Raw genomic sequence first — 15068 nt, 5'->3', positions numbered from 1 at the left:
TAAAGGAAGGTGGGTTAGATGTCAACTAAAACCAGGATTCTTATCCTGCTTATCCTCAGATGAGTGTCTGGGGCCCCTGAACTCTTGATGCGGAAGGGAAATGTCGACTGTAGAGTACATGCACTTTCCTGTGGGAAGGTCCATAACTTTTATCACACCCTTCAGGAGGTTCTCATCCCCCAAAACCATTGAGAATTATTGGGGTAGTAAGAAGGATTCCTCGAGACTTACAGGGCCTCTGTCCCATTCAGGGGCTGTCCCTACAGTTACTCCTTATTTCTTGATACTTTCTTCAGAATCCAAAGAACTTTTCAAAAGAGAAGGGGGCAAAGAGAAAAGATGGAGAATCGAAGCAGTGAGGTGGAGGGAGAGTGTTTGTGGCCTCAGGAGCTTCTTGTCATGGGTCGGTGGCCCTTTCTTGCCCCAGCTGACCAGTCCTGCAGGGGGCTTGCCCGCCCTAGGTGCTCAGGAACTACAAAGTGAGGAACATTCAAGGTGATAACTAGGCGTGTGACAGGATCGAGCACCTTTCTCCAGACACTCCGAAAAGGGGATACGAATGAAAAGGTGGGCCACGCCAGGGTTTCTCGGCAGGGCTTGATTTATGTCTTTCTTGATCTTCTCCGTTTAGCTGCGGGAAGCCGTTTCCAGAAACCAAGAGAATGTGGCTGAAGGCTGCAGCTCTGGAAATCCTGCATTCCTTTGCTCGCTGACTTTGTAGAGGGCCAACTTGCTCCCAGGGAAGGGACTTGAGGCCCCTGCACCCCAGAGCAGACTCGCTCAGACTCCCCGAGGAGCCTGTGTCATTTGAAAAGCTTTCTGTATACCCCCTACCGAAAGGAGAAGATACGTGTTTGGTCCTATCTGAACCGTCATGGACACTTCCCCCATCACTCAGGAGAAGATGCTCTAATCTGTCCTTTACATTAAGAGACTGTTTGGTTCCATGGTGTTTACTCTCTTCAGCTGTCCTCTTTCCACTCTGCTGCTGATAGCACTTAGTGCTGTCTTGTTCTCCTCTGCCCTTGAAGCTGGCAGCATCAGCATCTGCTCTTAATATGCCCCTAAATGCCCAGAGCTCTGCCTGGGCCAGTGGTCCCAGCTGCCCTCATGTGATATGGCTCCTGACCTGCTGGGGCGTGCTAGGGGGTTCTTGCCTGTCCAAGGCACTCTCGACTCCGGTGGATGCTAGCGGGTAGCTCTGGGCGGAATCAGCCTCGGAGCCGGAAGGAAGCTTGCTTCTGCGTGCAGGCGGGGATGGGAAATGTTCTGTTGCCCTTAACTTGTGCTCTCCCGGATCCCCGGGAAAAGAGATCCGGACACAGGATCGTTTCTGCCTGGTCTTGACTCCCTCTTCATGCCACCTTTTCTCATTTTTGCAGGCTGCTCCGACTCTGTACTCCAGAAGTGGTGGCTTTGAGGTGTGACCCTGCCCACGCCTGGGCCAGCGTCTGTTCCTCGGTAAGGAGGGCCAGCTTGATAAGACGAAGAAAACAGGTCAGTTACACTTTATGGACTCCACTTGAGGCCCAGTAATTTCCAGTGTTGAGTCTTCCTTTCCCTCCCCCTCCCCCCCCACATTCCCTATGGGTTGCCCTTTTTCTTCCCAAGGTCCTCCTGAGGCTTTGATGCAAAACCACAATGAAATTGTAACTCTGAGTTGTGAGCTCTTCTGATCCAGTGGGCCTGAAGTGTGGGATGAGAAACCTCAGAGGGTACCGGGTATTGGTCTCACAGGAAGGAGTGCTTCAGACAGCAGAGCCCTGCTTCTCCCTCCCCGCCGCCCCCTGTCACCCAAATTCAGGCAGTTTGTGTTAAAAACTGGAATGCCAGGCCAGTCCACTTGGCCATGTGCATGAAGATGATGACTTCTTTTCTTATCTGTGATTTGGGAACTCCATCTGGGTTCCCAGCTCTCTCTGGTTCCAGTTGGAAGACATTGCCTTAGAATGGGGTTAGTGATTTTTAATTTGTTTATTGTTAAGATTTTATTGGTGGTGGTTATTTGCAGTGTTAGGGCTGATGTGGAGGGTGGCGTCAGGGAGCAAAGGAAAGAATGAAAATATTGAGACTATTAATATCTGTAAAGAAAAAAATGTGCTTTGTAAATGGACTTCAAGCTGTTCAACTTCTCTTTCATCGCTGAGATCAAATCTCAGAAGGTTTAGGTTTGTTAGTTTGGGTTATTACCCCAGTATAGCCCAACGTCAGGTATAGGTAGGTAGAACTCACTAATAATCCTGGCCGACTGGCCTCTGGGTAAATTAGCGCATAGATGTGCCTTAATGCTAAGGTGGATTTTTTTTTTCCCCCATAACCTGGAACAGTGAGCTACCTTATTTTATGCCAGGACCTCTCCCTTCTTCCCTGCTGCATCCTTTCAAAGGGAGAACTCAAGTATAAGATGCAGGAGCACACTGGAGTAAAAACCTGTGCTGGGTGTGTAAGGCTGGTTTGTGTTGCTTCTGAAACAGCAATTGAGGGATGAGTCCAATGACAGTGCTCTTCTTTTCAAACAGTGTAGCTGGGGGGTTCATTTTACTAATTGCACTTTCCAGATTGAGACGAGAAGAGTCTCTATTAAAAAAATAACATTGCTGGGGCACCTGGCTGGCTCAGTTGGTTAAGTGTCCGACTCTTTGATTTTTGGCTCAGGTCATGATCTCACAGTTCATGGGTTTGAGTCCCATGTCGGGCTCTGCACTGAGGGTGAGGAGTCCGCTTGGGATTCTTTCTTTTTTTCTCTCTCTCTGCCCCTCCCCTGCTCGCACTGTCTCTCTCTCTCTCTCTCTCTCTCTCTCTCTCTCTCTCTTTCTCAAAATAAATAAATAAACTTTAAAAAATTTATTGAAAAATATATACATATTGCTACTTACATTTAAACTAGGTAAAGGAAGTAAACACAGGTGATCTTGGTGTCATCACTGAGTAGTGTCAACGCTTTACACTTTATCCCAGAAAAGGAAATAAATGTAGCAAATGTCTTCCTGCCCAGTCAAAATGGGAAATAACAAGTTTGTGTGGCTTTTTTCTTTTCCAGTTGGAATAAGCCTTTGCAACATTCAGCCCTTATGTTGGTTAGTGTAGTGACAATGGCTAGGTATTGTGTATTTAAGACACTTAGGGAGTTTGTAAGAATGTATATTGGATGTTATAATGACTGTAACAAAAATTATCCCTAGTAATCTGGCTCTGTAACACGAATGTATTTTTGTTACTTCTCATGTTGTCCGTTTCTCTCCTCTCCATTTTCTCAGTGAATCGAATGTAATTTTTACAACTTATAAAATTCTACGTTTAGTCCTAGAGGTGTTTACTCTAACCTGTTCCCAGATTTCCATAAATTCTACCACATTTTCTTTTTTTCCTAGTATCAGGACACAAGCAAGATTACCTTCTAAACTCCTCCTATGAATCAGAAAGGTTAACTTGCTTTTTACTGACATAACATAATTACAAAAAACAGTTTCTGGCCAGTTATTTTATAATTTACTATATATTACAACTATGGGGGAGGGGTTTTAGTATCAAAGGTATCCACATATTTGAATCAAACAGATGATTGTCTGCTGATTGATTGCAACACCTCTAGGAACCAATGGTGCTTTTAGAGATGCAGGTGTGCCTGTGTATGTATGCCCACTTACATGTGTATGTTTGTGTCTCGTGGTTTTCCCAAGAGAGAGAAATCTCCCAAATAAATTTTCAAAGACCGTTAAAATAGGAAGTTTGAAGCACAATTTTGAATGGTCTTCTGATGGCGAAACCACAGAAGGACTGCAGTTTGGCCTTTGCTTTAATTTTGGACATAGCTCTTCTCTCTTTATAGGAAAGATGTGCGGGCTAAGACGAGGTGTATTGTCTCGAGTTGCATGTTTCTGCAGTTAGTCCTTTTCATCCCCATTTGGAAATCCGTTAAGTCCATATCTTCAAAATGGCTGCCCACAAGGAAGGCACGTTTTGTCTTTTGGCTGGAAAAGTACCGTCCCTGAGATTCTCTTTGGCTCTTTTGCTAAGGTTTTAGCTTGAGACTTCTGAGCTGACAACAACGTGGCTTAATAAAGTTATGTCCCCAGGCCCTTCCTGCTCTGCTTGCTGCTGGCTGCATTGGTAGCTCTGGGTGTTACCGTTTGTCATATCCTAGGTCATGTCCCCTCAAGTTGGAGGAGGAAACCACAAGAAATCATGTTCTTTCTGGTGGTGTTCCTGAGCATTCACTTGGCTGCCGAGATGATGAGCTTGATCTTTGACTACAAGTCCAGTAGAGGACATGTGGAATTTATCAAGGCACAGTTAATATAGGTCAGTATAGGATCGGAGGCTTACTGGCAGGGCTTTGGCTCTAGATAAAATGAGGGAAGTAACTTACCTGCAGACTTAATCTGAGGCCATATCACAGCCATGGTAAGGCATGTAACTGGATGGCACTTCTCAAAGGAAGGTAACTAGAAAAGGCTGCAGAAGTCAATTTTGCAATGGCCACGAGGTGTGGTGGGTGTTCCGGTTGGTCATGCCGTTCCTGTTACCAGCTTTCTTTGAGGCCTGACCTAATACTACATAGTCTAGTACTAAACTACGAGCCTTTCGTGAATTGCTTTCCTGCCTTATCTTCAGTCACTTTTAGGTAGAGGTGGGAGGGGGGTCAAGTAGGAGTCTGAACGCTCGTGGGGGACTGGTGTAGAGTATGGAGGGAAATTCAGTGTGTGTGTAGTTAAGAGCTCCAGAAAGTAAAATACCACAAAATCGTTTTGGCTGTTGGGAGTGACGGTGACAGCACTGTAGGGAACATCAGTTAAGGTTGAAAAACAACCACAGAATGTGGTTTTGGAAGAAAGACATGACTTTTAAAATCGCCTCCCTTTTGTTCTCCCTGTATTCTCATGAATATAGTGGCCTGAGATTACAAGTAAATGGCATCAGTTTTTTCTTCCCTAAGTGAAAAGGCATTCACTGATTTTTTTTTTTTTTTTTTGCCTTTGCTTCCCTTCCAGTGTCAACAAGTGATACAAGAGAAGAAAAAAAAGAAGTGAACACAGACTCATTTCCTACTCCACGTGGATGATAGCTATAGCGAGAGAAAACCTCATAGTGTATCAGTTGGGGCAGAAAATGGAGGTAATTGGCAGTGGGGGCTGGGTTTTCCTTCCATCCATCTTCTGGGGTATAGGTACATTACCTACTCATATATTTTAAGAAACGTCCTTTTTATGTTGATTTGAAGTTTGGTTATAATTCTGAGAGGATTGCCTTCTCAGTTGTCGTGTACAATTTGGGCTCCCCATTAAGAGCACCGAATTACAGCAGTGGAGTTACGTGAGACCTGAAGGTTCTCATCATAAGTTGTTAAGTCTAGAACATTCCTGTAGTAGTAAATGAGCTTGGTTTTTAGGAGGGTGCCGGGCAAATGTCAGCTCCCTGGGCTGACAGAAAGACTCCAGAGCCTTTCCCTGCTCTGTCTAATGAAAGATTAGGAAAGGCCAGGAGACCTGCCTCTGCTAGTTTGGGGGGTTGTGTCAGTACAGATGCACAGAAAGGAAGCGAGGTTATCAGTTAGTCTTTGTTATGACAGTGCTTCATTTAGATGAAAGCTTCAAGTCATTATGGGCACGAGTGTCAGCTTGAACTGAAGAAGCGGGAGGGCCTTCGGTGTTTTGGCCTGACTTACGGTTATGGTAGCCATGGCCAGTGCCACCGGGCTCTGACAGGGGCTAAACCAATTGATCACAGCAGCGATTTCCGATTTTCAGTTCTATGGCAGAAGCTTCTTAGAAGCTTAAACCCTTGACCCAATGACGTCAAGTTCGCCCATTGGCTTGGAAGGTTCAGACTTGTCTTCCGTCAACACCATGATGTCAGCAGTAATGAGTGTAGGGAAGGTCGCCGAGAATGGCGGGAGCCCCCAGAGCACCAAGTCCCCCACGAAGCCTCCAGGACCAAATCGGATTGGCAGAAGGAACCAGGTAAGCTCCTGTGCGCTAGCTGGTGACATCTGGTGGCTTCAGTCTATGAGAACGTTGGGTGAAGTTTGTTCCCTTAAGCCCCAGCTTCCTAAGCCAAAACCTCGGACAAGCTCAGAACTAAAGGGACATGCCGAGAGGCTTCAAGAGTGAACTTTTCCGGGCTTATGTCAATTTCTTTCATGGAAGAAATTTTCTCTGCGGTGGTGTCAGTATTGGTGGAATCCTTATTCTCTGCCCTTTAATTTGATTTGAATGCAAGCTGTCTTCACGTGATGGCCAAGGCAAAGAATTGGACTTATTCCTCTACTGTGATGTAGTTCATTTCCTTACTCACACAGCTGGTTAATTGGGATTTTAAAGCCACCACCTTGATTTCTTTTTTTAAGTGTCTTCAGATCAGGTAGCAAATAAGTGTTGGTTTTGCTGGATCTCCCATTCAGCTTTCCACCTTTGACAAAGCACAGAATTTGGCTTCAGAGAATGCCACTCATGGGGTGATTTAGTCCTCTTGAGTTTTTAGTGGGCATCAAATCAGGAAGAGTGGGGAAGAATAAGGGGGCGGGCCAGGATTGGAAGGGTTGATTAATGATGTTACAAAGGTCTAAGGCTCCTCCACTGGGAAATAAAACAGATCTTCTAATTAACGTACAAATGGGGCACTTGAGAAAAAGTTGTCACTCTTCTGGTAGCAGTGTGTTCAAGGAAACTCAGGGAGCGAGGCAGGGGTTGTGTGGTGCTCATTTCTTCTCTGAATCCGTGTAATCTGAACTGATGACTCCACATTTAATTTTTGTTTTAACTTACTTAATGGGTTTACACCAAATCCTCAGGGGGGAAAGGCAGTCTTCTCAGTTCCTCTCAATGCCAGGGATGGACTGGAAAGTAAACCTGTTGGGCTTTTGTGAATTCATTTCCTTTTTTATTAATAATCCTCAAGTGACTGTCCTTATACAGAATTGTCTGAGCACTATCCATGATGGTTTTCTATAAATTCTTAGAAGTATGTTAATTAAGGCTTTGGCTACCACTTGTCCTCCAGGAAAAGTCGTTCCAGCCTAAAACCCACTCCAGCAGCATAGGAGAAGGGTCCGTTCATTCCCATCTTCCTCACAGCTGAAGACTTAGCAGGGTTCAGTGATGTTTGGAGGGTTGGAGCATTGATACCTTTTTCTCTCTTTTTTCCCTTGTCTCTGCCTGCCTCTCTTCCCATGGGTACCTGAGAAAATACTCAGCCTGTATGACTGTGGCCTGAGTCGAGACGGAGCGCTAGCTCTGGGAAGAAAAGGTTTATTTCCACTCTCACGTGACTGTCCATCCATCCATCTATCCGTCCATCTCTCCATCCATCCACCCATTTCACAATATATACTTCCAGCCAGGTACTGCACCAGGTGGCAGGCATTTTGGGATGAACGAGATACGTACGGTCACCGTCTCCTCATCCTTCTATGTTCTGTCGGTAGAAAGTGGCATGGGTAGGGACGAGCCCGGCATTTCCCCGACACAGGTAGAGTTGACCGTAGTCCAGGCTCTGGTCCCTGCCCAGTGGTTCAGAGACAGGAGGTAGAACCCTAGAGTGTGACCCACAGCACCTCCATCCCTGCATGGTAAATGGAGGTGACTCTGCAGGTGTGGGCAAGCAAATGGGACGGGTGTACCTGAGCCATTTCCATCTACCTTCTGTGTCCTCCAGGGTTCCTCAGGGCATAGGCTCAGTGTTCGCAGGGGAGGTAACCTCTGGCCCAGAGGTAACGTGGAAAGACAGCGCATTAAAAACAGCAGAGCGCAGTTGGGGAGAGAGTGGGCATCACCCTTACCTGTGAGCGGGTAGGGAAGGCCGAGAGCGGGAGCCTGGGGAGAAGGCCCATCAGCACTAGCACCGAGTTCCAGGACAGATTAGCCACAGCCGGACGCCGACACAGGTGCCAGATTGTTTCATTATGGAATGGTTAGTTATCACATTAGCTGCTAATTTTATCTGTCAGCTCAGGAAGTCTGCTTCTTCCACCAGCACAGCCACAGTAACTGGATTCACAGCAGGGCTGTTCTCTTTGCTGTTGGGTTTGTTTGTGAAAATTAAATCTGAGTCCAGAGGTTTCCTTCTCCCCGACCACTGTGGATTCTGTAGACCTGTGTGAGGGTCTGCGGAGTGCAGCTGCCAGCCTCACAGAAGGTTTGGTGCCGGAGGCTCCAAGGACCTACTCAGTGTGTCCAGTATCTACCTCCAGGTGTGCGCAGGATGGTTTTTTCAAGAAACGTGCTGCCTCAGGAGGCTACCCACACAGACGCCTGGCTTTTTGACATTTACTGACTTTTTCTTTTTTTAGAGAGGGAAAGAGCACCTGAGTGGGGAGAGGGGCACAAGGAGGGAGGGAGAAAAAGAGAGAGAGAGAGAGAGAGAGAGAGAGAGAGAGAGAGAGAGAGAGAGAATTCTAAGCAGGCTCTACACTCAGTGCAGAGCCCGACACAGGGCTCAATCCCACAACCCTGGGATCATGACCTGAGCCAAAATCAAGAGTCAGACGTTCAACTGACTGAGCCACCGGGCACCCCATTTATTGACATCTTATTGATGAATCTTTCTTTAAAAAAAATTTTATTAATATATATTGTTCTGTAACAAAAATACCCCAGGGACTAAGTTTGGGTCCAGCTATGAGACAGCCCTCATTATTATAGCGATTGCTTTCATTTTGTTGTGAATGCTTTCGTTTTGATGTTTCTCTTTGGTGGTTCTTGGCCAGCTCCATTGTGGCTGGAGTCGGATGGGCCGAGAAGGAGTGACACCTCTCCCTGCTCCATACACATCATGCCCCTGGGAGGATGGTGGTGAGGCTGGCAGGTTTTTTTGTAACTGTCTCTGGGTTATCAGCTTCCTTAGGCTTCCTATCTGGTTTTTTGTGTTTTTTTTTTTTGTTTTTTTTTTTTTTTTAATTTGAGAGTGAGGGGCGCCTGGGTGGCTCAGTCAGTTGAGCGTCCGACTCTTGATCCCGGCTCAGGGCATGATCTCACAGTTCATGAGTTCGAGCCCCACATCTGACTGCTGCCAGCACAGAGCCTGTTTTGGATCCTCTGTCTCCCTCTCTTTCTGCCCTTCCCCTGCTTTTTAAAAAAAATTTGAGGGTGAAAAATATGTAGTGTACCTTTTCTCAGACCCAGTGCCACAGATGAGAAAAGCATTTGTATTGCTTAAAAATGAGGCCTGTTAGTCTTTGAAGAGGACACAGAAGTACCGTGGGCATATACATCCTGGACATCCTCATGCATTCGCTCCACCCCATCTGGTTTATGGTGCCATTTGTTTTTAGAGTCTTCAGAGTGATTTTTATTTTCATCGTCTCTCATGAGCCAACCACAAGGGTGTTTCCTTTCTGTGCCTTGGGGTTAATCCTTTTTTTTGATGAGACTTGTGTAGCATAGTCATGCCCTAAACTGGGCATGGGCTGGGAGAGCAGCCAGCCTGAGTTTTAATCCTGGGTCTCCTACTTCATGGTTTCCTCATTTGAGACAGGTTACTTACCTCTCTGTACCTCAGTTTCCTCATCCAGAAAATGGGATCTGTAGCCGTGGTTGTGACATTTCTATATGTAGCATTTAGCGCATAGTAAGTGTTCAAGGATGGGCATTATTTGCAAAGAACAGAAACTCATTCAGATGAGTACAAGTAAAAACAGGTCTGTTGAAAGAAGTCTGAGGGTCCAGCCTGGCAGATGGTGCCGTCCCCTATCTCAGGCTACCTGGTCTCCCACTTCCGTGAGCACCCACGTCCTCCCCAGCTGCATTGTCATGGCTTGGGCTCGCCCCAGTGCTCAGCTCAGCCCCAGGACTACATGAACTTTGAATTCAGGTGTTCCTGATCACTTGTGGTAGTAACTTAGTCACCCCCAAACCTGGGTGCATATGAACAACGACTGGGGAACTTGAGAAACGAGCAGATTTCTGGGGTACACCCCCCCCCCCCATTCTGAATCAGCATGCCAGGAGTCTAGTCTAGAACTATGTCGTTCAGAAATCTGCCCAGGTGATTCTGCTGATCAGTGGGAAACCCACTGATCTCAGTCTCTAAGCATCCTCATTTCAGATTCCTGGGCGAGATATCCATGCCTTGATCCTGTTGGTTTTGGGAGATGAGGGCAGAGACCGGGGACCGTGTGGGTGAGGGGGCACGTCCAGGGCAGCTCCCCGTGAATTATTTGGAGAAAGGAACCATACCACATGGCTAGTGAGGGAGCTCGTTCTTTTCCTTAGAAAGGTAAAAATCTATTGCTTGAAGGCAGCCTGTCCTGGGTGTGTAGAGGGAACATAAAATGATCCACCTTGCCAAGTAGTGATCTGGTTCTTTTGTCACCCTCTGTGGAAGGCGTCAGCCCGGGTGTGCCCCCCCATCACAGTTTGGAAAAGGACAGCATTCTTACTGATTATCGATGAGCGGTGTCAAGCAGGTGCAAGCAGCAAGTAAGAGGGGCATGTCGATGCCTGTGGGGCACACAGCTGGGCACGGAAGCCTTGTCATGTTGGGAGGAGAACTTCACTGCCTCTCCTGTGTGCTCAGGAGTAGTGACTGGAGCCACGTAGGTGGGGCTTGGGGAGAGAGCTATTCCGTTTCTACCTCTGCTGTGACTTGATCCTTGTTTTTTTTGTTGGCACTGATGATTAATTAAATGGTGTTTAATAAGAACACTGATATTTATGGAGCACTTAGCCTGTACCAGGCACTATTCCAGTGCTTAACATGTGCTCATTGATTTAATCCTCATCACAGCACGGTCTGGGAGATGCCGTTATTTTTTCCCATTTTACACATGAGGAAACTGAGGGCAGACAGGACTGTGACTTACCCAAGCTCATACCTGGACAGGCTCTGGAGACCATGCTCTCCGTGATTTATTGTTATGGCTCTTTGAGACACAGATGCTTACGACAGGAACAAGAGGCACTGGCTTACTGTGTGAGTTGAACTTGATTTTCCCTTGTATTATGTCTTTGCAGGAAACGAAAGAGGAGAAGTCTTCCTATAACTGTCCCCTGTGTGAAAAGATTTGCACTACACAGCATCAGCTAACTATGCACATCCGTCAGGTTTGCTGCCGATTTCATACTTGTATTAGAAATCTTTCTTCATTAAGAGAGGGCAGTTTGATCTTAGCAGATGCATTGTGGCTGAGCTTAATTCAGATTTAATATTTTAATAATCTCAAGGGGTGGTTATGAAATAAGTTTTTGCAGGTCCGTGTTACCGTGACAGAATCCCTGGTCAACACAGAATACCTTTTCAGAAGTTAGCAAACATCTAGCTAAAATGACCACATCGAACAGAAGACTTTTCATCATATGACTCATCAGTTTGAACCAAACCTCCTCACAGCACAGTGAGATTGTAGAGATAGATCCCAAGTCTTCATACTGCTATAAACTTACATCATGCGGCAGGAAATTTATTCATTTGGCATTTCTTTTGGCTTCTATATTATGACCTTTATCCTTCTCCCTTGCCTGGTGTGGCAAATTGATGACAAACTATGGATGAATCGAGAACAAAGAAGGATTAATCATATATACATACATGTGTGTGTGTGTGTGTATATATATATATATATGTATATATATATATGTATGTATATTTTTTTGTTGTTTGTTTGGAAATATATATATATATTTTTGGAGTGGGAATGGATAATTTTTTTTTTCATTTTATTTATTTTTTCATCATGACACAGGCACTCGGTAAGCCCCATCATCTCTTTCCCCCATCTGTCACCCACCTCCTCTCTGGTAACCCATCAGTTCTCTAAAGTTAAAAGTCTGTTTCTTGGTTTGTCTATCTCTCTCTCTCTCTCTTTTTCCCTTGCTCGTTTTTTTTTTTTTCTTAAATTCTGCATATGAGTGAGAAGGATTGACAATATTAAAATCATAACATGGCACTGAGGAATAATACCATTAAGTAACTTGGGTTTGGAGAGAAGTGTTCCTTCTTAATGTATTTCAGAGGCTAGAACTCTAAACTGTGCAGTTTTCAGTTCTCTTTCCCTGACAGCAAGACTGAGTCAGCAAACTTGAAGAATGGATGTTGCCTTAATGCAAAGACCGTATTTCACGTTAGCTTCATAGTTGAGAGTCCTTCTGCTCATGTTAATGTATGTGGTCAGTCCATCTATGTGTGTCCCCAAGAAAGGCCTGCAGAGACCCCACCCCTCTCTGGGCCTTGCAGAAGTGTTTTCCAAAACTGGAACACGAAAGTGGAAGAAGATCACACAGAATAGTTATTTGCCTGTGTTCCTGGTAGATGTTGACATTTGGGAAGATATTTAAAATGAAACAAAAAAAAAAAAAATATCAGAGAAGCTTTGCTGTTTTTTTTTTCTTTTTTTATATAAAGCTCTTAATTTGCATTTCATAATTGCCAAGCTTTGACCCACCTTCTCAAGTGACCAATGTGATGATTGCTTTCCCCAGCACAACACGGACACTGGAGGGGCAGACCATTCGTGCAGCATCTGCGGGAAGTCACTGAGTTCGGCCAGCTCCCTGGACCGCCACATGCTGGTGCACTCTGGCGAGAGGCCTTACAAGTGCACTGTGTGTGGCCAGTCTTTTACCACCAATGGGAACATGCACAGGTGGGTGAGGGCGGCCTTTGCCTCTGGAGGTTGACAGAAAGTCAAGTGGCCTTTGAGCCACCAGGGGACTTGCCTCCAAGCTCTTAGGATCTGTGCACTGCATGGAGAAGTGGGAGAGATGTGCTCATTCTCTCCAGGGTATGGGACGTGTCTGGCCATGGGAAACAGAAGTACCTGGGCGAGGTCTTTGGCCTTTGGGGATCCTCAGGATGAAACACAGAGTCCTTCCCCCTCTGCCAATTGGAGTTTCTTTGTTTGGGTGCCAGAGGTGGGCAGCTTATCAGATACTGAGGAGCCCTCAAGGAATAGCACGGTAACCCTTGCCTCTTAAAAATCTATTTGCATATGCCTCCCAGATTCCCTGCAGCTCTTTTCCTTGCGAAAAATTTCTGGGGCTTTTGAATAAATAGTGAGATGGCCTGGTCTTAGAACTTCAGGATAAGATGGGATAAAATGAAGAAAAAGAAGATCTGATAAATGTCAGGAATTTATTTCTTGAGGGAGAAAAGCAGCTCACTCAGAAGTGGGAGAGAGCCCCGTGGTGGGCATATTAAAATTGTGTGGGACAAAACCAATAGAAAATAAACTTTATAGAATGATTACATATGGTTTGAGGGGTTAGAACAAAAAGACCTTTTTTTTTTTTTAATTTTTTTTTTTTCAACGTTTATTTATTTTTGGGACAGAGAGAGACAGAGCATGAACGGGGGAGGGACAGAGAGAGAGGGAGACACAGAATCGGAAACAGGCTCCAGGCTCTGAGCCATCAGCCCACAGCCTGACGCGGGGCTCGAACTCACGGACCGTGAGATCGTGACCTGGCTGAAGTCGGATGCCCAACCGACTGCGCCACCCAGGCGCCCCAAAAAGACCTTTTTTTTAATGCTCATTTTTTTAAAAAAATGTTCATTTATTTTGAGAGAGAGTGTGAGCAGGGGAGAGGGGGAGAGAGAGAGAGAATCTCAAGCAGGCTCCACCCTGTCAGCACAGAGCCTGATGCTGGGCTCGAACTCCCAAACTGTGAGACCATGACCTGAGATGAAATCAAGACTCCGACACTTCACTGATGAGCCGGCCACCCAGGCGCCCCTTAAATGCTCCTGTTTTACACAAACATTTTAGGAACATCAAGACTCTAGGGAAAGTTTTTAAAGGGACTCAAAAAAAATATCACCTTCTCAGAAAAACCAGACTATCTTACTTTTCTCTATTTCCTTTCCAGGCATCACGCTGCTCTGCTTTTTAAAAATTGACTAACCACCCCTCCCCTCCCCGCCATTATTTTTTTTAACACGTTTTTTTCCAAAGAACACTTTACAGCGTTACTGTGAAATTGATACTTAATTATATACCAATACTAAAAGGAAATAGGCCAGTTTATTCTACCTAAAACCGTATTATGAACCACTGATGGTGTACTTGGGACATACTGGTAATAGTGATAGATCTCTGGCTTTTGGAATTAGGCACTCGGTGTCAAATCTTCACTCTGCCACTTGTAAGTTTTCCATTCTTGAGCAAGTTTCTTAACCTTTGTACCTCGTTTTCCTCCTCACTGAAATGAGCCTTTTAATAGTATCCACCATCTCACTGGAGTGGGGTGAGGGTGAGGAGATCATGAATTTTGCACACAGTCAAGGCACATGGCAAGCACTCCATAAATGTTATCTGTCATTACTGTTTGCATTTCTAAGTAATGCTGCAGGAATCCAAAGCCTGTGGATTTCTCAGTCTGGACTGGAAGGAAGGTGTATAGTGTGACTTTACAAAAGGTATCAATATTTTAAAGGATTTTTACAAAGTATTTTACTTTTTTTCTTTCCATGTAAATTTCAGTCCTCTTTGCCCCTCATCTCCTTCTGGGAGTGTTTTTGGGCAGGAAGAAGGAGGTGAATAAATATCATCACCATTTTTTAGTATTCTTTTTTACATTTTGGCTTTTTGCTTTTTTACCACCGTGTTCAGCCCATCAGGATCAGTTTACCTTCTTTTGCCGTTTTGTTTTGCCTGGTCCTTCTATCCTCTCCCCACCCCCCCCACCCCCCCCCCCCCACCCCCAAAAAAAAGAAGTCCTTTGTCCCTTACATATTTGCCCTCTCAAAATCTGTTCCTGGGTATTGCCTATTTCCTTCTTGGGCGGTTTCCCTGCTTCCTCTTCCTGAGACCCATGCCCAGTGGAACCTCCCATGGAGAGGGCAGTGGGGCGCATTAGTGACAATTACTGTCCTTGAGGCTGCGCTGGCCCTGAGCGCTCACTGTTGATGATTCTCCACGAGACCTCTCTGGTCTTGGGCCCAGTCACTTCTGACTGGGAAAATTTCCATTTGGGGACAGCATCTGTGATTGAATACGGCACATGTCAAGCACATCTGTAAATAGTTACTGCCTTCTACAGTGATGTATCAGACAATGCATCTTATAAATAACCATAGTTAAAGCTACAGTTACTGTGTGCATCAGGCACTGGGCTCGACACTTTGCTTTTTTTTTT

General features: G+C 45.5%; 1 protein-coding gene across 7 annotated transcripts in view; it reads left to right on the top strand.

Annotated features, from left to right (window-relative positions):
• The window catches only part of RREB1 (ras responsive element binding protein 1), a 133973-nt gene that overhangs the window by 60229 nt on the left and 58676 nt on the right, over positions 1-15068 (top strand). For 6 of the 7 annotated variants that reach the window (XM_042937980.1, XM_042937973.1, XM_042937974.1 and 3 more), the window contains exons 2-6: positions 1383-1497; positions 4992-5115; positions 5748-5960; positions 10950-11039; positions 12414-12577. In XM_042937980.1, the coding sequence (XP_042793914.1) occupies positions 5790-5960; positions 10950-11039; positions 12414-12577 (425 nt within the window). In that variant the 5' untranslated portion in view covers positions 1383-1497; positions 4992-5115; positions 5748-5789. The remainder of the gene's footprint in view (positions 1-1382; positions 1498-4991; positions 5116-5747; positions 5961-10949; positions 11040-12413; positions 12578-15068) is intronic. The other variant, XM_042937978.1, reaches the window with a different exon arrangement.

Source organism: Panthera leo, chromosome B2, assembly GCF_018350215.1.
Source record: "Panthera leo isolate Ple1 chromosome B2, P.leo_Ple1_pat1.1, whole genome shotgun sequence".
Taxonomy (NCBI): Eukaryota; Metazoa; Chordata; class Mammalia; order Carnivora; family Felidae; genus Panthera; species Panthera leo.
This window is presented reverse-complemented; position numbering and strand designations above follow the sequence as displayed.